Source organism: Chinchilla lanigera, unplaced genomic scaffold (genome assembly GCF_000276665.1).
Source record: "Chinchilla lanigera isolate Chin_1 unplaced genomic scaffold, ChiLan1.0 scaffold00001, whole genome shotgun sequence".
Lineage (NCBI taxonomy): Eukaryota > Metazoa > Chordata > Mammalia > Rodentia > Chinchillidae > Chinchilla > Chinchilla lanigera.
Genome location: NW_004955402.1, coordinates 34,467,165 through 34,489,402, shown reverse-complemented (window position 1 = coordinate 34,489,402; position 22,238 = coordinate 34,467,165). Strand labels below are relative to the sequence as shown.

The 22,238-nt window shown below is 37.2% G+C and overlaps 1 protein-coding gene across 2 annotated transcripts in view; it reads left to right on the top strand.

Moving 5' to 3' along the window:
- Positions 1-22,238, top strand: part of Dym (dymeclin) — a 391,162-nt gene that overhangs the window by 52,542 nt on the left and 316,382 nt on the right. For both annotated transcript variants that reach the window (XM_005372905.2, XM_005372906.2), the window contains exons 3-5: positions 4,482-4,534; positions 12,625-12,718; positions 13,199-13,332. In XM_005372905.2, coding sequence (XP_005372962.1) covers positions 4,482-4,534; positions 12,625-12,718; positions 13,199-13,332 — 281 coding nt within the window. The remainder of the gene's footprint in view (positions 1-4,481; positions 4,535-12,624; positions 12,719-13,198; positions 13,333-22,238) is intronic.

Below are 22,238 nucleotides of genomic sequence, written 5' to 3'. Positions count from 1 at the left end.
TAACTCACTATTGTCTATTTGTTTTCCTGAGAAACTATTTTGTAGATAATAATATGTAAAACGATAACCATTGATAATTTCCTACCATTTTGTCTGCAATTTGCTAAGTCCCCCCTATTATTATGTTATCCTTCTTTTACTCTTTAAAATAAAAAACAAAAAAAAACCAAAAAAAAAACCATGCGCTTCATCAGAGCAGTGGAAAACCCTAGGGGTAGAGATTTTTAAACCATCCACAGAAGAGTTGCTGGTTCGGAGGCTTTGCTGTGCTATGTGGCAGAAGATATGTAATTCTTAACTGAATCACAAGGCTTGAAAGCTGGTTCTTGTTTTTCTCAGACCTCTGATTCCTGGAATGTTACTTAAAGTCCTTGGGACCGTCAGTTTGCTTATCTATAAAAATAGGGCTAATAATGGTTTTGCTCAGTAGAAGAGAATTTTATGGAATTTAAATGCACTAATAAACTTGAAAGTGCTTTGAAAGACATTTACAGGGTTCCACATATACATGGTCTTGTTTTAATTTAAACCCCTCCCCCCATTTTGGAACCAGTAATTGCTATTGTTTGTTGAGAGTTTACTTTGTGCCAGGAAGTATTCTAAGTCATCATATACATGTTACGTAGTTTAATTATAACAACAAGTTTAGGAGGGTATTGTTATCTCTGTTTTATGTATGAGGAACCTAAGACATGGGAGTTAGGAAACCAGTCCAGGGTCACATATTTGGTGAGTATTTATACTGTGGGAATACAGTTTCTTCTGCTTTGTACCAGTTTGAGAGTGCTATAGTGAACAAGGAGCCCCCAACTGGGATGAAATATACACAGCATAAAATTTATCATTTCAACCAATTTTAAGTATACAGTTCTGCTAGGTGTGGTGGCGCACGCCTGTAATCCCAGCACTTGGAAGGCTGCGGCAGGAGGATTGCTGTGAGTTTGAGCCCAGCCCAGGCTACAAGTGAGTTCAAGACCAGCCTGAAACACATAGTGAAACCTTGTTTCAAAAAGACAAAAAAACCCAAAAAGTATACAGTTCTGTGGCATTAAGTATACTCACAATGTTTTGTAACTATCACTACCATCCAGCTGCAGAAAGTTTTCATATTCTCCAGCTGAAACTCTGAACCAACTAAACACGAAGTTCCCATTCCTTCCTCCCCAGGCTCTGGTGACCACCATTCTATTCTCTTTTTCTATAAATTTTAACACTCTAAGTACTACATATAAGAGATTTTCTTCAATATTTATCTTATTGTGACTAGCTTATTTCACTTAGCATACTGTCCTTAAGGTTCATCCATGTTATAGCATGTGGCAGAATTTCCTTCTTTTTAAAGGCCAAGTAGTATTTCATACCATGTGTTACTCATTTTGTTTGTCTGTCCATATCTTGGTGGAACTTGGATTGTTTCTACCTTTTCACTGTTGTGGGTAATACAGCTGTGAAGATGGGTGTACAAATACCTCTTCAGGGTGCTCTTTCACTTCTTTGGGGGTACATGCCCAGAAGTGGAATTTTTGGATCATGTGGAAATATTTAATTTTTGAACCACATATTATTTGCTATAGTGGCTGCATTATTTTATTTTATTTCATTTTTTTATTATTTTAAAGAGTAAAAGAAGGATAACATAGTAATAGGGGGCCTTACCGAATTACAGACAAAGTGGTAGGAAATTATCAATGGTTGTTGTTTTACATATTGTTATTTACAAGGTTGTTTCTCAGGAAAACAAATAGACAAATAATAGTGAGTTACAGACAAAAGTGGTAGGAGATTATCAATGGTTGTTGTACTATACTTTGGTATCTTCAAAGTGGTTTCTAAAGAAAATAAATACGGCTATACATGAGTGACCAATTGAATAATCATTGACTATTCTCAATGGTTGTTGTAGGAAACACATAGTAATAAACATACATCCATTTACAAAATAGCATAGGAACAATACAGGCATTACAGAGTTATGGATAGATTAGTAGGAAAATATCAATGGCTGCTGTACTATATGGTGGTATCTTCAAAGTGGTATCTCAGGAAGACAGAAATATGCAAGAAACATCTAACAAGTAGTTACAGCCTAAGGGTTGTCAAAAATAGCATATTACCTCCTTACCAGTGACTCCTTTCACTGAGGTGTGACGGCTGGAAGGAAGGCCAGGATTGAAAGGAAGGACCGAGAGACTTGCACCTGTGTCTAGCAACCGGCTGTTTTGTTTTTCCTCTATAGTCGTGATTACCCGGTGTTTCTCCGTGGAGATGACAGTCTGGCCAGAAGGAGAAGGCAGAGTATGCCCCAGGCCCCCTCATTCCTGTTGGACTAACTGGTAGGATGGGTCTGAGCTCTGGGGCCTCTGCTTCAGAGGGCAGACCAATCTCCAGTGGTCACTTTTGCATTTAGGGCATGGCCCAGGGGGCCTCTTAGGGCAGTTCCTCTTGAGGTGGCCTGAATTTTAACAGTGGTAGCAGATGAATGCAGTCATTGAGTTCTTCTTGGGGCCCTGGGAATCAGACTTTGGGTCTGTTTCTCTTAGTGCTGCAGCAAAAGCAGCTGCCTTTTCTCAGTCTCATTGCTTTGTCTCCTTGGCCTCCTCGTCACGGCTATAGAATACTAAGGAGGCAATTCTTACTAATATCTCAAGCGATCCATCTGGGGTGAAAGCCATTTTTTGTAGCTTTTTCTGTCCAGCCTCCCAGCGCATTGGGACCCCGCAACCACTTAGTGTCCTCTCCCTGGCTGCATTATTTTACATTGCCCACTAGTGATATAAAAGGGTTTCAATTTCCCCATATGCTTGACAACACTTACTATTTTCTGTGCGTTTTCTTTTCTTTTTTTGATAATAGCCATCTGTATTAGTTACCTCTCTTCCTAGGACAGAATACCTGACATATACCTCTTTCAGCTGGCTCTAAGATAGAAGCGACACTATGAGGGAAAGCTGCTTACCTCATGGCAGCCAGGAAGCAGAGAGCAGAAAGGGAGCCTAACCAGAGAAAAAACGATCAAAAGGCATCTCCCCAGTGACCCAGTTCCTCTGGCTGGGCCCCAACAGCCCTTCAGCTGATGAGCTGTCAGTGATGTAGTCCACTGATGTGGTCATGCCCTCATTATCCAAAGTGATCTGTAGACCCCACCTCTGAACACTGCTGTATTTTGGCTCATGCCCTCATAACATGATCTTTGGGGGAAGTTTTCATGTTTAAACCATAACACCCCAGTAGGTTTGGAAAAAATAGACTTCCAGTTGGTATCATTGGACTTACTGGATTTCTCTAATGAGAAGTCATAGCTAGCATCTTTTCATGTGCTTATTCGCCATTTGTACATCCTCTTTGGAAAACTGACCATTCAAGTCCTTTGCTTTTTTTTTGAGTCAGGGTCTTACTATGTTGCCCAAACTGATATCAAACTGGTGAGATCAAGTGATCCTCCTACCTCAAGCCTCTAGAATAGCTAGAACAGGCTGGACATACCCCCATACCCAGCTCCCCTTTTTTTTTTTTTTGGTATTTTTGAAACAGGGTCTCGCTACACAGTTCAGGCTGGCCTTGAACTCACTTTGTAGCCCAGGTTGGCCTCGAACTCACAGCGATCCTCCTGCCTCAGCCTCCCGAGTGCTGGGATTACAGGCGTGCGCCACCACGCCCGGTCCAGCTCCCTTTTTTAATTGGGTGGTTGGTTTCTTTTGTTGTACTTTATTGTAGGATTTTAAAGAATATTCTGGCTGTCAGCCCCTTAATATATAATATGATTTGTAAACATTTTAATCTGTTGTTTGGGTTGGATTTTTACTCTGTTGATTTGATGCACAGAATTTTAAAATTTTGATGAAGTCCAGGGTATCTGTTTTCTCTTTTGATCACTGTACTTTTGGTGTCATAGCTAAGAAGTCATTGCCAATTTCAAATGTCATAAAGCTTCCCCTTAAGTTTTCTAAGAGTTTTGTCCTTCTCTGTCTGTCATTGACTCCTGTATCTGTCAGTTTGTGTCTGTCTCTATCTGTGCATGTCTTTTTGTTTTTGTATTTGTGAACCATTGGAATTTCTGTATGTGCTTTTGTTTCTCTTGAAGTATTTGGACGTATTGTAGATGTCATGATACTTCTTATATCTCCTAAAAAATAATGACGTTTTTATAAATGCTTGTAATTCCATTATCAGTACTCCTTTAGAATTGGGCGTGTGGGGCTCTTGTTGTATGTTCTCTACTTTGGAGTGCCTTTCTCCTCCTATCCTAGTATCTGAAAGACAGGGCACCCCAATTTCTTCTTTTTTAGCAACCTTATATTGAGAACTATAGCAAATTTCCTTAATGCACTGAAAATTAGAGCTGTGTTCTATAATGATGATTTTATTGTTTGCCCTGTATACCATATTTTTCTTCTAATTTATTTTTCTCTTACTGCTTTGGCTGGTTAGTGTGTTCATATTTGGTGTCATTATAAATTACTTTTCTTCTTTTGTCTCTCCAGCACTGAGTTGAAACTCTTGGAGGAGGCAACCATTTCAGTCTGCAAGTCTTTAGGTAAGGGTACAAATGGGGTAGGAGAGAATTCACTGTGAAAATTGTGATAGTGTAATATGAATTGATGAAGTGTGTATCCTTCTTGGTTGTGGTGATGATAGTAATAATTATTTCTATTCCTGTGCTCATTGATGCTATTCAAGGTTACCACTTGGTCAACATATACTTGGCTATCTTTGTAGTGGTAGAATAGTCTATGCTATTATTTCAGCTTGTTTTCTTTTTTGGTGACTGTGGAAACACTGAGAAAAATCAAAATATTATGTTGTATAGTTGCAGCTCAGTTCACATAGAATTTACCGTTTGTCCTGTGACTTGGCAACTGCCCTAATTATGCTATTGTTGGCTGTGTTGGGTTGGATTTTTACTCTGTTTACTCTGAGTAACAAAATAATTGTTACTCATTAAAATATAATAGGAAACCTCTCTGTTGCAACTTGATATTGTGGTAAAAAGCATGGCATCTAGAATAATTTTATGATCTTCACTCTAGCACTGCTTAGTAGCTGAAATTTAATTTTCTCATCTAATTTGAGGTTAAAAATAACTATATTACAGGATTCTATTTTTTTGGTTTTTTTCCAGTACTGGGAATCGAACTCACGACCTTGCACTTGCCAGGCAGGTGCTGTGCCGCTGAGCTAAATCCCCAACCCATTACAGGATTCTTAAAAGGAAAAGAATTGTGCAACACGAAATGTCTCGTGTAACACATAGCATCTAGTTATTACTATTTATATCAATAGAGAGTACATTTTTTGATATCTTTTCTTGAGTGCTTTACTTTTACTAAAAAAACAGTCTTTACTTTAAAGTTGGTAGCAGCTAGGTGTGGTGGCACGTGCCTATAATCCCAGCACTTGCAACGCTGAGACAGGAGGATTGCTATGAGTTCGACGTCAGCATGGGCTACATAGTGTATTCAAGAACTACCTGAACTACATAGTGAGACCCTGTCTCCAACAATAGTAACAACAACGACGACGATAACGACAAAAATAGCAATAATAGCAGCAGCAACAGTTAGAAAGAAATGTATATGCTTTTTAAAATGCAGATAATTAAAATTATATTGTATTGTTTTGAAAATTAGAGATAATGTGCCTATAAAATACCTAGTGTAGAGGGATTTTAGTAGGTGATAATAATATTTTTATTTTATTTTATTTTATTTTTGTTTTTTTTTTGAGATAGGGTCTTGTTATACCGTTCAGGCTGACCTTGAACTCACTGTGTTGCTGAGGCTGATCTCAAGCTTATGGTGATCCTCCTGCCTCAGCCTCCCAAGTGCTGGGATTACAGGTGTGCGCCACCAGGCTCGGCAGCAGTATTCTGTTTTTAAATCAAGCCATTTGGATAATTGCCACTTAAATTATATGGATAACTCTTATATAAGTTATTTTGCCAAAAATAGTGGTTTTTTTGTACTGGTGATCAAACTTAGGGCCTCATGTATGTGTGGTGGGAAACACCTATACCACTGAGCTACATCTGGTCCTGAAAAATAGTCTCTGATGAAGTATTTTTGTTTTTTAAAAAAATCACATTATTAATGGTAGAGTTGTTACTGTAGTATGCCTTCAAGTACAGCCATAGAGTATTTTGTGCTAAATAGAATTGGCTCTGAAGACCCTTGTAACAGGTTAGTGCTGAACATTGAGCTGTGTGTATTTTTTTTTTTTTTTAATTTTAAAGAGTGAAAGAAGGATAACATAATAATGGGGGGGCTTACCAAATTACAGACAAAGTGGTAGGAAATTATCAATGGTTATTGTTTTACATATTGTTATCTACCAGATAGTTTCTCAGGAAAACAAATAGATAAATAATAGTGAGTTACAGACAAAAGAGGAAGGAGATTATCAGTAGTTGTTGTACTATACTTTGGTATCTTCAAAGTGGCTTCTAAAAAAATAAATAGAGCTATACATGAGTGACCTATTGAATAATCATTAACTTTTCTCAATGGTTGTTATAGGAAACACATAACAGACATGCATCCATTTACGAAATAGGATAGGAACAATACAAATATTGCAGAGTTGTGGATAGATTAGTAGGAAAATATCAATGGCTGCTGTAATACATGGTGGTATCTTCAAAGTGGTTTCTCAGGAAGACAGAGATACGCAAGAAGGATCTAACAAGTAGTTACAGCCTAAGGGTTGTCAAAAATCAAGTGAGCCATCTGGGGCAAAAGCCATTTTTTGTAGCATTTTCTCTCCAGCCTCCCATCGCATTGGGACCCCACAACCAGTTAGTGTCCTCTCCCCAGCTGTCGGCACAGGCAGCAGGAATCCTGCTGCAGGCTTCTCCAGAGCTCCACCACAGCCTGTACTGTCAGGGGAAGAATGGCTTCCAGGGAGTCTCTGCAGTTGTTGTGCAAGGTCCTCCTGGTTTCCAGCTTCCGAGCAGCTCTCATGACCCCAGGCCCAGGACCTCTGACTCCTCAGGCTTAGTCTGCATTCTCATGTTCTCTGAGTCTTTGCTCAGCAGCTGCTCCTCCACTGACTCTGGACCTTTCTGGTTCCCAATGGCAGGAGCAAGAGTGACCCATTGCATGGCATGTATTCCCAGTGGTTTCTCCATGCTTGAATGATTCACACATGTCCTTAGGTGGGCATCTGCAGCCAGTGCATGGTGGGCCATTTGTGTCATTGTTTCTCTGTGTCATGGTTGTTCTCAATTGAGCGGTGGCAGCCGGCCTGAGGGCCGGCGCACAACAGCGCTCACTGCCTCGTGACACACCCTGCACTGGGGGCCTTCCTTCTGGGTGCCTACGAGGTGGGGAGCGAGCCTGCCGGAGCTGTGTGTATTGTGATGATGGCTTTAAGGTGACTTTGGTGTTGAAAAAATTAGATTTTAACCCTTGGGACATTAGACTAATTTTGTCTCCCCATCTTTACTCTTTGGAATATTTGTTGAGGAATTACTGATTTTAATTTTATGAGTTTTATTATATTAAACAATGAGAATGTGACAGGAAAAATCTCACAAAAATAAAGTATTGAAAGAATATTTATTGAGTGTTTATAAAAAAGCATCAAATTTTCAACATTGCCTTTTTGTGTGTACTAAGTCTAAAAAAGAAAAATAATTTTTTTTTTCAACAAATTCTTAAATGAACTACAATGAAAGTTCTAATAGAATTTTACAAAGAAATTTACTTCACTTATCACACCAAAGACAGCCTTCTCACATGACAGTGGCACATTCCACGCACATGTATCCCTTATACTGACAGCACATGTGTTTTGTTTTTTTGGCCTTTTTGTAGGATATAATGACATCTCACTGGTCTTGCTGTTTTGTCAGGAGGTTCTTATTATATTATACAATGTGTAGTTAACAGGAACATAAAATATCAATAAAACAAACTGTTAAATTCTTAATATGTATCATCTGTTTAGAATAAACATCAACATTTTCATATCAGTTTGCTTACAAAAACCTAAAAGATAACATTAAAAATAAAAACCTATGTGAACTACAATGTAAACTCAAACAAGACTGCCACAGAAATAAGCTTTGCTTCAACTGTCACATCCATGGCAGTCTTCATACATGACAACTACATGTTCCATGCACACATCTTGCTTACACTGACAGCATGTGTGCTTAGCCTTTCTTTCCAGTGTGGTAGTCTTGTCACCTCTCTTCCTCTTTTGTCAGGAGCTTCCTACTATATTGTACAACATGCACTTAGCAGGGAAATAAAATACCAGTAAAATACAAAATATGTAATGAGGGCTTAGAATAGCTGTTTACTTGCTTACAAAACCTAAAAGATAACATCAGAAATAAGAACAATCATTAAAAATAATTAATATTATTAGTAATCCCAGAAATAAAAACTTATGTGAATTGCAGTGTAAACACAAACGAAAGTCTACCACAGAAATAATCTTTGCTTCAACTATCATGCCCAAGGCAGTCTTCACCTATGACAACTGCATATTCCATACACAAGTATCTCTTACACTGATAGCATGTATCTTTTGTTTTCCTGTACTTTCATGTAGGGCACAGTTGTTACCTTTTTGTTTCACTGTTGTAGTAGGTCTTTGATGCTGCACTCCTTCTGTTTACCAGTGTGCTTCGCAATTTTCTTGCATAGTTCCCCTGGGAAGAAACATTTTGTTTTTCCTCTGCTATAAATGATCTCTTATGCGTTCTAGTCCCAATCCTCTAAGAAAAATTTTCTGTGCTATTTTGCATTTGTTATTTTCTTCCTAAATTCTTCAGCTATTTATGCCATACATGTTTAGCATGGAATAAAACACAACCACTGGCCAATGCTTTGTGTTTCAGGTGACATTATAGTTGTTGAATAACTCATCAACAGTGTCTATTCCACCTTTAGTTTTGTTGTAGAAAGTTACCATTTCAGGTTTCCATTTTGTGGAGGTTTCCCTATCAGTATTTCCATCGTGGTACAGTGTTGATATCAGCAGTAGCAGTTTGTTTTTCTTTGCTATATACCAGCCCAATGTTATATCTTTCTGAAAATCAAAGATTATAATGTACAATTCTCTGTTTTGAAATTGCAACATTTCATTTAGAATTTCTGCTTTGTTCATGTGTACAGTTCCCTTGCTGGTCAACTTGTGCTTTGGTAGCAAATGCAACATCAATTGGAAACTGATAAATCAGTTGTCCAATGTCACATTCTGATTAGTTTGGGTGGTGGGAGCAACAAGTCTGTTTGCAACATCATTTGGTTTATTACTACATGAATAAAGATTTGGTGAGTGAGTTTCAGGATAAATATCTAAATTCAAAGCCTGATATGTCTTACACTACAAGGGCATAATTTATATGCCAAATTTTGACCCATCACTTTCCCATAAATCTTTTACATTTCTGTGATCACCATGAGAAATTTGTGCTAAGTATAGCAGATCTATGAATGCTTTCAGTTCAGCTAGTGAGGTGACATAATACATACACTTTTTTTTTTTTTTGGTACCAAGAATCAACTCATGACTTCAGGTTTGCAAGCACTTATGCCACTGAGCTATATCCCTGGCCCTACATACACTTTTGAATAAGGCTATTGGTGCATACAGACCATTTTACTTGCACTTTAGCCTTTGTGTATTTCACAGCATCTTGTAGCATTTCATTTGTTCCAATTTCCAACATTGAATGGCATTCTGTCTAATATGTTTCACCCCTGCCAAAACCTTCAGTGTATTTTTAGAAGTAGTTCTAATATTCATTGTTCCATTTGGTTGTGTGGCCACTTTTTGCAACATTTTGACTAGTCAGACACATACTCACATTGCTGTTTAACTCCTTATCTGAATGAAGGAGGTCTGCGTTCCCTGTGTCTGTATCAGGTGATTCTTCCTCCTTTTCACTGTCACAGGAACTTTGGCTTTTGGCTAGTGTCAAAGTTGATGTCATCATCATCATATACCCACACCACTCTTCTGTTATGAAAGCGTGTATTTTACCATAATGCGTTGTCTTCATCATTCATGCATGAGTAATCTGATGATTCACTTTAGACCTCCTCCAAAACTTACAAATCTGGTTTTTCATGTGCCGTTGTACTGAATTAGGCTGCTTCTACCAGAAAAATAAAAAGAAAACTTTTTTTTTTTTTTTTTAACAAATCCTGAGTGGTGTGGGTCTATTGGACCCTCTGTGATGCTTGGGTAGACATACACAAAACCAGTTACATGGAGCATAAGGTGGGTACAAATCCCATTTGGCCACTTTTGCATACTTGTGCACTCCTTGCTATTCATCATACCAAGTGGGTAAACACATGGATGACTTCCTATATCCCTCATGGGAAGGTACTGAGACATACAGCCAGCTACTATAATGCTGAAGTGCAAATTTACAGTAGAAAAGCAAGGGATGGGTCCTCTGGACCTAGTCTTATGCCAAAAAAATTGGAAGTAATAGTTATTTATTAGCTATGATGTGGGATATATATATATAATTTATAATTTTTCTCTTGACTTTTTATCAGAAATGTGTCATTAAAAATGCTTTTAGGAGTAGCATAGAACAGTTCACATTTGTTGCCAGCAGTTCCAACAACATAGTGGTACAGATGAAATAAAAGTTATTATTGCTGATTTTTGTACAATATTTTTCAGAGTACCCCCTACATATACTGAGATTATGCACAGTTTCACATAATGGTATTTTTAATGCTGAGGTTTGTACTTTGTGAGTCTTTAGTCTCATCAGGCCTTTCTGCCTTCCTGTTGAGTATGCTGTAGCTGCTGTAGCTCCTGAAGCTCATTCAGCTTCAGTATAGCATTTTACTTTTACTGCCTCCTATTAAATTCCTTTGCATCTACCATTGATCTATTTTGCTCCTATTAAATTCCTTTGCATCTACCATTGATCTATTTTGGAATTTTGAGTTTCACATGGATATTATTTTTAACAATTTATTAGCATGTTCAATTTTACACAATTTTTGCTTTAGGCATCATCTTAACCTAAAAGAGTGCTGTGGAAACTTTTAATTGCCTTGGACTACAAGGTCTATTAACACAGGGAATTCTGTTTACAAATGTCTCCCTAGTGCCTGAAGCAGCACAGGCCACTGTGTTTGAGTGTTTGCATTTTGGATTTTAAAAATATACTTCAAGTGATCCCTGCTACTCAGGAGGCTGAGGCAAGAGGATTTCAAGTTTGAGACCATTCTGGACAACTTAGTCTAAACCAAAAGGTCTTAGGGGTATTGTAGTTGAGTGGTAGAGCAGGCCTGGGTTCCAGTACTATAAACAGACATCTATAAAAGAGAAACAAATTATCCAGAACTCTGTAATCTCACAGTTTGAACACCATTGGTAAAGGAAAATGATTGTGAACTTGTTACTGATAAATTGTTGACTTTGGGTCTAACACTGTATCTCTTTGAGCTTTTTCCTTCATTAATGAAATTAAAAGTTCTAACTAAACAGTCCCTGCTGTTGAATTCTTGTGTACTTCTGTGACTTTCTGTGTAGTCTAGTAGCACTTTATAATTTCATGCAGTCCAATTCTTTGGTGAAAGATTTGAGTCAGTAGGCAAGGATATGTACTTAAGAAAGTAACAACCTACAAATAAAAATATGTAAAATGACAGAACTCGGGAGGCTGAGCCAGGAGGATTGCCATGGGCCTGAGGCCAGCCTGGGCTACCAAATGAGTTCAAAGCTAGTCTGAACTGAATAGTGGGGCCCTGTTTTAAAACAACAGCGGTAACAACAATAAGAATGTGAGAATATGTAAAATGAAAATAATATTGGTGCTTATCTTCTAGAGTTGTGAAAATTAAGTGAAGTAATGCCTGGAAAGGACTTGTATATATTTTTCAATATGTTAGCTATTGTTTCTTTTGAGAGATGAGAAAACTAAAGCTGGAAAAGTAAAGTGACCGAGGCCCAGTTACTTGGCTCTAGAAACAAGATCTTTTGATTCTTAGTGTTCTTTCAACTCTTTAGACTAGGTTAGCTAAAATTCTTACCTTTTACAACTTTAAATAGGGGGCTGGGGATTTAGCTTAGTGGCAAAAGCGCCTGCCTGGCAAGTGCAAGGTTGTGAGTTCGGTTCCCGGTACCGGAGAAAAACCAAAACCAAAACCAAAAAAAAAAAAAAAAAAAACCTTTAAATAAAAATGTTTAAATAAATTCCTTAAAGTTTTGTCTGATCCAGATAGCTCCTTCTCTAGCCACATTGGCATGTTTATGTGCATTTTTCATCATTAGAATTGTTTGTGATGTTACTTCTATATTTTATTATATTCCATATACTCATAAAATAAATGATACATTTTTAAAATGTATGTGTATAAATATGTCTATGAACTTTCTATCTTTTCTTTATAATTTTGGATTCTGAGATGAGGTTGCTACTTTTATTTTTTATTTTCATTTTGCAAATCATTTTTTATGTTCAGAATTAAGACCAAGGGCAGCAGATTCTCTCATTGCTTATTTCCCTAATTAAATGTGAAATTGGCATAAGTTCGGTCAGTGAGTAATTTCAGTTTGACATTTGGTTTTGTAAATGTTACAATATACTGTCTTTGATTTCATTTTGACTTTAACTTTTTAAATCTTTTTCTTCTTTTTCAGTTGAAAACAATCCTCGAACAGGAAATCTTGCTGCACTAATTAAGGTCTTCCTTTCTAGAACCAAAGAACTCAAACTTTCAGCAGAATGTCAGAAGTAAGCTGGCTAATTAAATCATGTTTGCTTTTATGTGTGTGTGTGTGTGTGTGTGTGTGTGTGTGTGTGTGTGTGTTTGCTTTATATCCAGCAATATGAATAGTTTTCATTTATTGGTGTAAATAGATTATGATCTTTTGAAAAGCACTGTGAAGTATTGTTTTTATTTAGGGGAAAAGTTAAGAGAGAGGTTTGGTTTAGAGGCCTAAGATGTTGAGGTGAAATTATAAATTCTAGAATCCATTTGATTTCAGCATTTTGTACAGCATCTTCACTGTGTAAGATACAAGTGAAATATGAAATAAAATGCAGTAGGTATCACTGATCCAGTGTAATCAATTAAAAGATAGACATTGTTTTTATACTACAGGTAGGCTGGCAAAATTACTGACAAATCATGCAGAAATCCTGGTATAGAAATAAACGGATCTTGTTCATGATTAAATGCTGATTCTTAAATAATTTCCATCTTTCCTCTAGCCACCTCTTCATTTGGCAGACACATAATGCTTTGTTTATTATTTGCTGTTTGCTGAAAATATTCATCTGTGAGATGTCAGAGGAGGAGTTACAACTTCATTTTACTTATGAAGAGAAATCTCCTGGCAGTTACAGTAAGTATTACCTTTTGACAGTATTTTCAGTATAGCGTGTATAACATATAAGACTCAAATTTGAGTCATAAAAATATGATTTTGAAAATTATAATTTTCCTCTCATAGCTTTCATTTTTCTGTCTTAATGAGAAAGCTGGCAGAAGTGAGGCTCCCATTTGTTTGACTTCCATGCATGTGGAAGGAAAAAAAGTAAAATAAAAGTAAAACTCGTAAGTATGATTGGTTTCAGAATACATGTGTAACTTATAAATATAACTGACAGGGAAGTACATTATTAAAGACAGCTAATCAGAATTAATTGTATAAATGTTAAAGGTTACTTTTCACAAGATAAAAGACTTGAGTCTGAGTTTGTAAGGGACCACTTACTTGATATTTTCAAGGACTGTGAAACATGTTTTCTTTTTCTGAGAATACAGACAAAGTTTATTTTTGTCTCCTGATATTGCTGAAGTCCTCCTGCCTCAATTATTAGGAGGGCCTGCAGTTTTGAAGCACAAATAAATGCCGGCATTTCAATTCTTAATATTAAAACTTACAGTCTAGAAAGTAGAAGAGCAGAACAGGATTATTAACAAATGAAATGTGGTGAATGTAGTGTTTTGTATCTGATCTTGATGCTAAGCTGTCTGAGGGTAAAGACAGTGTTATTCCTCATTTGGTGATTTTTTTTTGAGGCAAGGTCTCACTAAAATTTTTTTTTGAGGCAAGGTCGCTGGTCGTGAATTTGCTTATTTAGCCTAGGCTGGCCTTGAACTTGTGATCCTCCTGCCTCAGCCTCTCTGCCACCACTCCTAGCTTCATGATTTTGTTTTCACATACATCTGTGCACTCATTTGGCTGACAAGGAGAGACTGCCTGTGATTTAGAGTTAGATTTAATGGCTCATATCAAGGACTCTAAAAACAACAAATGCTAATGAGGTTCTGAGGAAAAAGAAACAGTCCTACATTGCTGGTAGGAATGTAAACTAGTACAACAACCTAGTTTCTGGGTGTTAGGGAGCTTTGTAATGTTTAGTTTTCAATGAGGCCTGTATGCTTCGTGAGTTTCAGGTACGTATTTAAATCATATTTTCATATAATTAAGAATGATCCTCTCTCTATTGTGGTTGCTCATATGTTCCTTTTTTTGGTAAATATCAGCATCAAATGTTGGCATTTTAAAATTCATATTTTAGGTTTCTTGTGTAAGAGAAAACATGACAATATTTAACTTTAGGAGTCTGGCTTACTTTGCTTAGCATAATGTTCTTAAGTTCTACCCATATTTGTGCAAATGACATGATTTCAATGCTGTATGGCTGAGTAATTTTCCGTGTGTGTGTGTGTGTGTGTGTACACACACACACACACACAAACACATTTTATCCATTCACCTGTTGACGGCCATCTAGGCCATCTAGGCTCTTTCCACAGTACAGCTATTGTGAATTGTGTTGCTGTAAACATGGCTAGTTTTACGGGTTTCATTATCTCAAATAACATTGCCTCCATAGATATTCTCAGATAACCATGCCACATGTATTCATTACAGTGTAATGTCTTTAATTCTTTCAGAAGTATGCCCAGGAAAGGTATACCTGAAACAAATGGAATTTCTTTTTTTTTTTCTGGTACTGGGAATCGAACTCACGATTTTGCGCTTGCCAGGCAAGCGTTGTGCCACTGAGCTAAATCCCCAGCCCACAAAGGGAATTTCTATCTTTAGTTTTTTGAGGAATCTCCATTCTGATTTCCGTGGGGGTTGTACTGGTTTACATTCCCACCTTGATATGAGCCATTTTTGACAGAGTAAAATGGAATCTCGTTGTTTTGATTTGCATTTCCTTATTGGCTAAAAATATTGAAAATTTTTTCATGTCTGTATGGCCATTTGTACTTCTTATTTTGAGAAGTATCTGTTCAGTTCATTTCCCCATTGTTTCGATTGGGTCATTTGTTTTTTGAGGTTTAATTATTTTTAGTTCTTTATATATTCTAGCTAATAGCCTTGTAACAGAAGAATAAATATTTTCCTGTTCTGTAGGTTGTCTTTTCACTCAGATGATTGTTTCCTTTGCTAGAAGAAGCTTTTTAATGCTATTTCCTGTGTTATTCAATTTTATTTAGGAAGTCTTTGCCTATTCCTGAGGCTTCATGTGTTTCCCCTATGTTATCTTCCAGAAATTTCAAAAAGTTTCTGTTTTTATAGGTAGGTCTTGGATCGTTGCAAACCTTTCCATGAAGTTCTAATAGCAAGAATGGAGTGAATACTTATTACCATCCCACAGGGCCTATGAGCATAATCCAACCAACCTTGCAAACCCAACACTTGGTTTTATGTTCTGTCCTAAAAATTACAGATCTTTCATAGTTGGAACACATCGTTTTTATCGTAAAAACATTTTTCAGAGCAAAAAACTGGTCTCAGGTTGTCTGTCTCTGTCTTTAACACTGTTCTGTGGTATGACCTGACACTGTCATTAAGCAGGCAAATCCAGCGACTGGCTTTTTCTGTGTGAGTCTTCTCTACAAAGGTTTCTAGCTCTGTCTATTTTTTCACGATTTCCTTATTTTCAGAAGTAGAACTTTGCTGCACTGATTGTTGATATCCCCGTTCTTCAGAAAACTCCTCAGCTGCCATTCTTTGTTGCTCAGCCAGAAGTTGCTGAAGTTCCTGTATAGACACTTCATCCTCTGAGTATTCTTCTGCCAGTTCCTCAGCATCACCACTGTGTACCTGCAGTGGACTGTGCCGTAGTGACAATGTCATCAACTACAGGGTCAGTTGGAGGCTCAGGCTTCTCTACATTAGCTTCCTTATACAAATCTTTTCCCTGTAAGAATGTCAGGATGATGGATTTGGACATGCTGTACATATTAGTGAGATTAGTCACACTAGCACCACTCTGTTATTTCTCCACAATTTACTTTTCAACGTGATTGCTTTCTTTACCTTTCCTTTCTTCCTTCCCTCCTTCCTTCCTTCCTTCTTTCCTTAGCTTCTTTAGTTTTTGGGGGGCTATTTTGATAGCAGTAATCATAGTGATTAGATAAAGCACTGACCGAAATCATGTCCACAAATGTGCACCTGGGCTCAGACTGACCCTTATATACGCTCACGTACACTTTTCTGGCATTGAGAGTCTGTTTATGACCACAGAAGCAGCCAGCATTCTGGTCATAACTCAAGACTTTGCTTGTAAATTAAACCTGAAGCACAGGTTGTAATCCAAGTTGTTCATGCCTGAGTCTGGTTGTAACTTGAGGGTCCACTGTACTTGAAAAAGTGTTACACATTAGCCAAGAACCAGTTGTTTTATACAGGAGGGTTCACTGGAGTTAACTACTCCACCATAGTGCTGCTCCTAGAAGGCAGTAGTTTTCCCTTTTTTATTTATTTTTAAATGAGAGAGGAAGCCTTTTGGAGATTGAAGGACTGGAGGTAGAAGCAACAGGAGGAAAATAGAAACGAAGATCCAGGGAAGTAGAAGGTGCTGGGAAGAGGAGCCTGGAGAAGTAGTGTGAGGAAGAGGTGGATCCCACACCCAGAGGTGGGGAGAGCAGCGTGTAGAGGAACCGGTTAATGCAGCTCCATGGAGAAGTAGAGACTGGACTAGGCACCTGGATAATGCCTGGTAAAAGGCTTGCTTAACTGCATTTCTTTGCCATAGAATAGTTCAACCCAAATTTATTTTTAAAAATTATATTGTAGGATTTGCTTTCAGTCGTAGTAGGTTAAACGTGCATGTTTATTTTTGCTTTCTCCTGAAACTCCAGCAAGATACTAGTAAAGAGACTTCTAAAACTCATGAATTTATTACATTAAAGGAAATGAGAGGGGAACACAATGCTAACATTTTGGAAGTTGGAAAATTGAGTAAGGAAGAGTTTAACTGGTGAAAGGTAAAAGTGAAATACCTTCAGGATTGGAGAAACCCTGAGAAAAACTAATTCTTGCCCCACAGTCCTAGAAAGGCTTGGGAATTTGAAGTGCCCAAGCCCAAATTCTAAGGGCAGAGAAGCACTTGAAGAGCAGTTAGAAGCTGAGATTCTTTCCTTGGCCTAGTGGTTAGGAGACCAGCCTTCCCAGGTCAGTGCTGAGTCTATTTTGCATAACCCAGGGCTTCCCAGGGTGTGCTGCAGCAGAGTGAAGCTGGCCTGCCGAGAGCGAGAGCCGAGTCAGGGAAAGGCTGCGAGGGAAGGGTGAGGTGTCTTGACTTGGCTGACAGAGTGCTGGCACCAGGATTTTATCCTTACCCGATTAGTGGGTACTCTTTTAGAGAGAATGAACCAAAGCAAGGAAAGATGTACATTCGGATGGCCTCAGTGACTCCACTCAGAGCCTTCCAGTGAGGATTGCCACTTGCAGGTTCTGTGGGCTTCACTAAATGGAGAGCCAGCATATAAACAATGTAGAAAGGCAGCTAACTTGAAAGAGATAAAACAACAAAGAAAAAAATCATTTAAGAAGAAATTTGTGGAAATAGATTAAAAAATCCATAATTATACCTCTCTAATATAGCCAATTTCCTTTCCATTCTCCTCTGGCTTAAAACGTTTTTGAAATTCTTTCTTTGGAATTACACTTAAAATCCATGACATTTTGTTTTGATAAACTTAGTGGAGATGAATCTCTCCTTTGAAACTATTTGATTTTTTCTCTTTGCTGAGGTGCTCTGGTTGCCCTGGCAGCAAGGTGTCTGCCTGCTTTTCTGTTTGATCTGGTCCCCCAAACTGGGGCAGGCTGTCGCTCAGGAGGAGGAAGACTCAGAGTTGCATAATGAGCAACCGAGCAGTTGAGCAGCTTTTAAAAATTTGAATATAGTTGAAAAAAATCATATATATTTTGCTGTACAATGCCATATATTGAGATATACACATAGTGAAATGATTACGGTGATCAAGATAATTAATATATCTATCACTGTTCACACATAGCAATTATTAGTTTCCTTCATTTAGAAACATAATACAAGTCCAAAACGTTTTTTAAAATTTTTATTTTAGTATAAAATTTCATGATTTAAATTCATTAGTTATAGGTGTGCAGTGCAAAAATAAATCAATAATGAAAAAATGTGTTTATTCATTTAAAAATATTTAACATTTAAGACTTGTAATCTGCTTTGCAGAAAAACAAAAGTGCTTCTTAGGAGCTCCTGAATTCTTTGGTGTTAGAATAGATGCTCCTATTTGTAATATTTCTCTTCTCGCCTTTGCTTTTTGTTATCAGTGGAACAAATCTATGAAACTTTATAATCAAACTGATAGACATTTTAAAAGTAATTAGAAACATTCCTTTTTGACCACAAAAGCAGCCAACCAGAACTATTATTGATTTTATTGGATACTGTAGGGCATAAGCTTGTAGATACTCTAATACATTGAAATGTAGATCAGTTTTTAGAAAAAAGTTCATTTAGTTTTCTTCACTATTATTAACTTAGAGGCATTTTTAATTTTGTTAATTAGATTTTAATGTTTTAACATAACTCTAATACTAGCTTCATAATGAAAATTGGCAACACTATAGACTTCACTATGGTTTTCTGAAAAATAAGTTTATAATAAATATAATCTAGCTGTGTTCCTTCCATTTTAAAGAAATTAATTTTGTTTTGAACTCTTCAGTCACTCTGCTAACTCTGCTTTTCAAGTATATCTCTGTTCTTGATGAAGTTTAATACTTACTTTTGGCACAGTTTTCATTATGGGCAGCATTGAGGAACTGCCAGTTTGACTTTGGGACTGCAAAGAGAAATAATTAGCTCAGTGTCATTTAACATTCTTTTTAATAACTGTGTGCAACCTGATTTAAATGACCCATATGTTTCTTTGTTCTGATTGCTGCTTTGTTTTCCACGGATCAATGAGTGTGTTCGTTTTGTTTCCTGGGGTCAACCCTCCTATTGTGATAGAAGATATTTTATTAGAATAGTGTTTTAGTATTGCTTCTTGTCCTAAGGAAGAAATAAGAGGGACGTCTGCTGAGTGGAAGGAATAAACAGGGACTACAGCTTAGTCTTGCATATATAAATTATTAGGAGAATTGGAAAGGACCTTAGAAACCACCTTGTCTGTCCTTGTTCTTTCCTCTGGTAAGGCTTTTAAGGGCTAGCCCAAGAAATGGGGGTAGGGCTTTAGAATGGGAGAAGCCTACTCTAAAGGCTGGGATTTTAGTGACTGTTTCTGTATAATATGATCAGTAGTTTATGTTTATACGTTATTTTAGACTATACATTGGATATTTAAGAAGCCAAGGACTTCTTGTATGTGTTGATGTATGTATAATGTTCCACCCTGATGTATAAACTTGTATGTGGTCCTTTACAACTCTCTCCTTTTTTTTTCTTTTTGGTTTTTCTCTGGTACCGGGAACCGAACTCACGACCTTGTGCTTGCCAGGCAGGTGCTTTGCCGCTGAGCTAAATCCCCAGCCCTACAACTCTCTCCTTGATCGTGTCACACAGTACTCACTTCTCAAGGATTTTGTGTTTAGGGTCTTCAGTGAAACATGGATCGATTGATTTTTTTTTTTTTTTCCCAACTTTGTATAGAAATGAGACTTTAGGATGATTTGTAAGGGGTTTCTTTTTCTTTTTTTTTTTTTCCTTGAGATTCCTGATTTAGGTTCAGATGTGGCCTTTGCTCCTTACTTTAAATGAACTGATCTCTCTTGAGTCTTGATTTCTTCCTCTGTAAAATGATTGCAATCATCCCTACTATGTAAGGGTTATTGTCAGGATTAATGTGAGACAGTATGAAGTGCTCAGCATAATGCCTTTCAAAGGGAGAACACTGAATAAAGCTTAGCCATTAATATTATTTCATAAAAGCCAAGTTTATGATATCAAAACATTTGAGGGTTTTTTGTTGTTGTTTTGTTTTTATCTTTTGAAACAGGATTTTGCTGTATAGTTCAGGCTGGCCTTGAGCTCCTTCTGTAGCCCAGGCTGGCCTTGACCTCATGGCAGTCCCCCTGCCTCAGCCTCCTGAGCACTGGGATTACAGGCAAGCACCACCATGCCTGGTCTTAACCTATTTGTCATACACATTGATCACATTCATCATAGAGAATTTGTACCTGTACATAATATATCTTACTTTTTTTCCCATTTCCCTCTCCTCCCTTAAATAGCTAAGACTTGCCACTGTTCACTTACTGTACAATTATATACTTCTAGATTAGCCCTAAAACAGTAAAAGAGCTTCTGAGGAATTTTTTTCCAATAAATGTTAAGTTAGAGATTTCAAATGGAAATTGCTTATTCTTATCTTTTGTTAGAGCATTGCCTTTGAAATCTTACATTTTACTTGTGTGAAATGTATTTATTATCTTCATTTATTCTGTTAAATTGATAACAAAGCTGTGAATGTGTCTTAATTGACCTAGCTATAAACTTGGATGAGGTCATGATTTGGATGGCGCATGGAAGTATAATCTTTCTCACTGTTTTAATGTTTAAAATAAGATGTGTTTATAGGTCTGGAAGTAAAAAATCCCATCAGGCACCATCTGTGGGTCTTGAGCAAGTTTTCCCTCACCTTCTGTAATTAAAAAAAAAAAAAAAACTCTACTGGCTGGTTAGCTGCACAGGAATAGGTTATTAAATTGGCATGTGATGATAAATGTTCTTTAGGGAATCAGTGAGTGATTTTAAATGTTCATATTTGCGTCTGGTTCACTGTACTCTAGGATGAGCTAAGGAGTGACAGTTCGGCGAACACATACTGAGTATATATTATGTACCAACAAACAAACTTGTTGGAACAGGTTAACTCATTTGGGTTAGGTTGGATAGACTTAGCAATGAAATGGATTTTAGATTCATTCTTTACTGTGTAGCCTCAGAGACAAATATTACTTAGACCTTTGTTTTATTTTCTTCACTAAATGTACCAAGCCCAGTGCTTCTTGGAGTGAGATTTAGTGTTGAACTTGAGTCTCGCTGTGTACCCTTTTTGGCATTGATCGATATGTTCAGTGTGATTTAATGTTCTCCTCACTATTTGTACTCACCTGTTAGAGGGTTGCTGTGCCAGTTCTGTTTGTAGCAAGGTGGGAAAGCATTTCTCTGTAATTGCGAATACCAGCTAATATGGTGCCCTAGAAAAATACTGCTGAGCTGTTTTTGAAATTTAGAGTGTTCTGATACTTTAGCTATAACTGTGGGATCTTTACTAATATGCCTGGGGTTAGTTCACCAACATGTATTGTGTATAATAGTTTTCTCTTTAGTATTTATTGGGGATTAGTTCTGCAAATCTGTATAGAGACCAAAATTCATAAATGCTCAAGTCATTTATATAAAATGAAAATTGCATCGTATTTCCATATAACATAAATTCTCTCATGTACTTTCCTTTTTAATTTTTTATTGTTTTGAGACAGGGTCTCATGTAATTCAGACCAGTTATGAACTCACTATGTAGCCCAGGCTGGCCTCAAAGTTATGGTGGGTGATCCTTCTGCTTCATCCTCCTGAGTGCTGGGATTACAGGTGGGCATAACCATGCCCAGCTTCTCCCATATACTTTAAATTATTTCCAGAATACTTACAGAAGTAATACAATGAAAATGTCATGCAAATAGTTGTTACGCTGTATTGTTTAGGGAATAGTGAAAAGAAAAAATTATATTTGTCCAGGGCAAGCACAAAGTTTTTTTCTAAACATTTTTATTCTGTGGTTGGTTAAATCCATGGTTGTGGAACCTATGGCTATGGAGGGCTGACTGGCATGCAGCCCTTTGTCAGTCATTGCCCTCAAGAAGTTCAGAATCCAGTAAGGGCCTGCCTGGATGTAGACAAACAATACTGCAGACTGGCATAATCCATGTATGCAGTGAAATGATGCATAGATTATAGATGATTATTTTTTTATTCAGGATGAGGCAGGAGAGTTGAGTTTTAAGAGGAG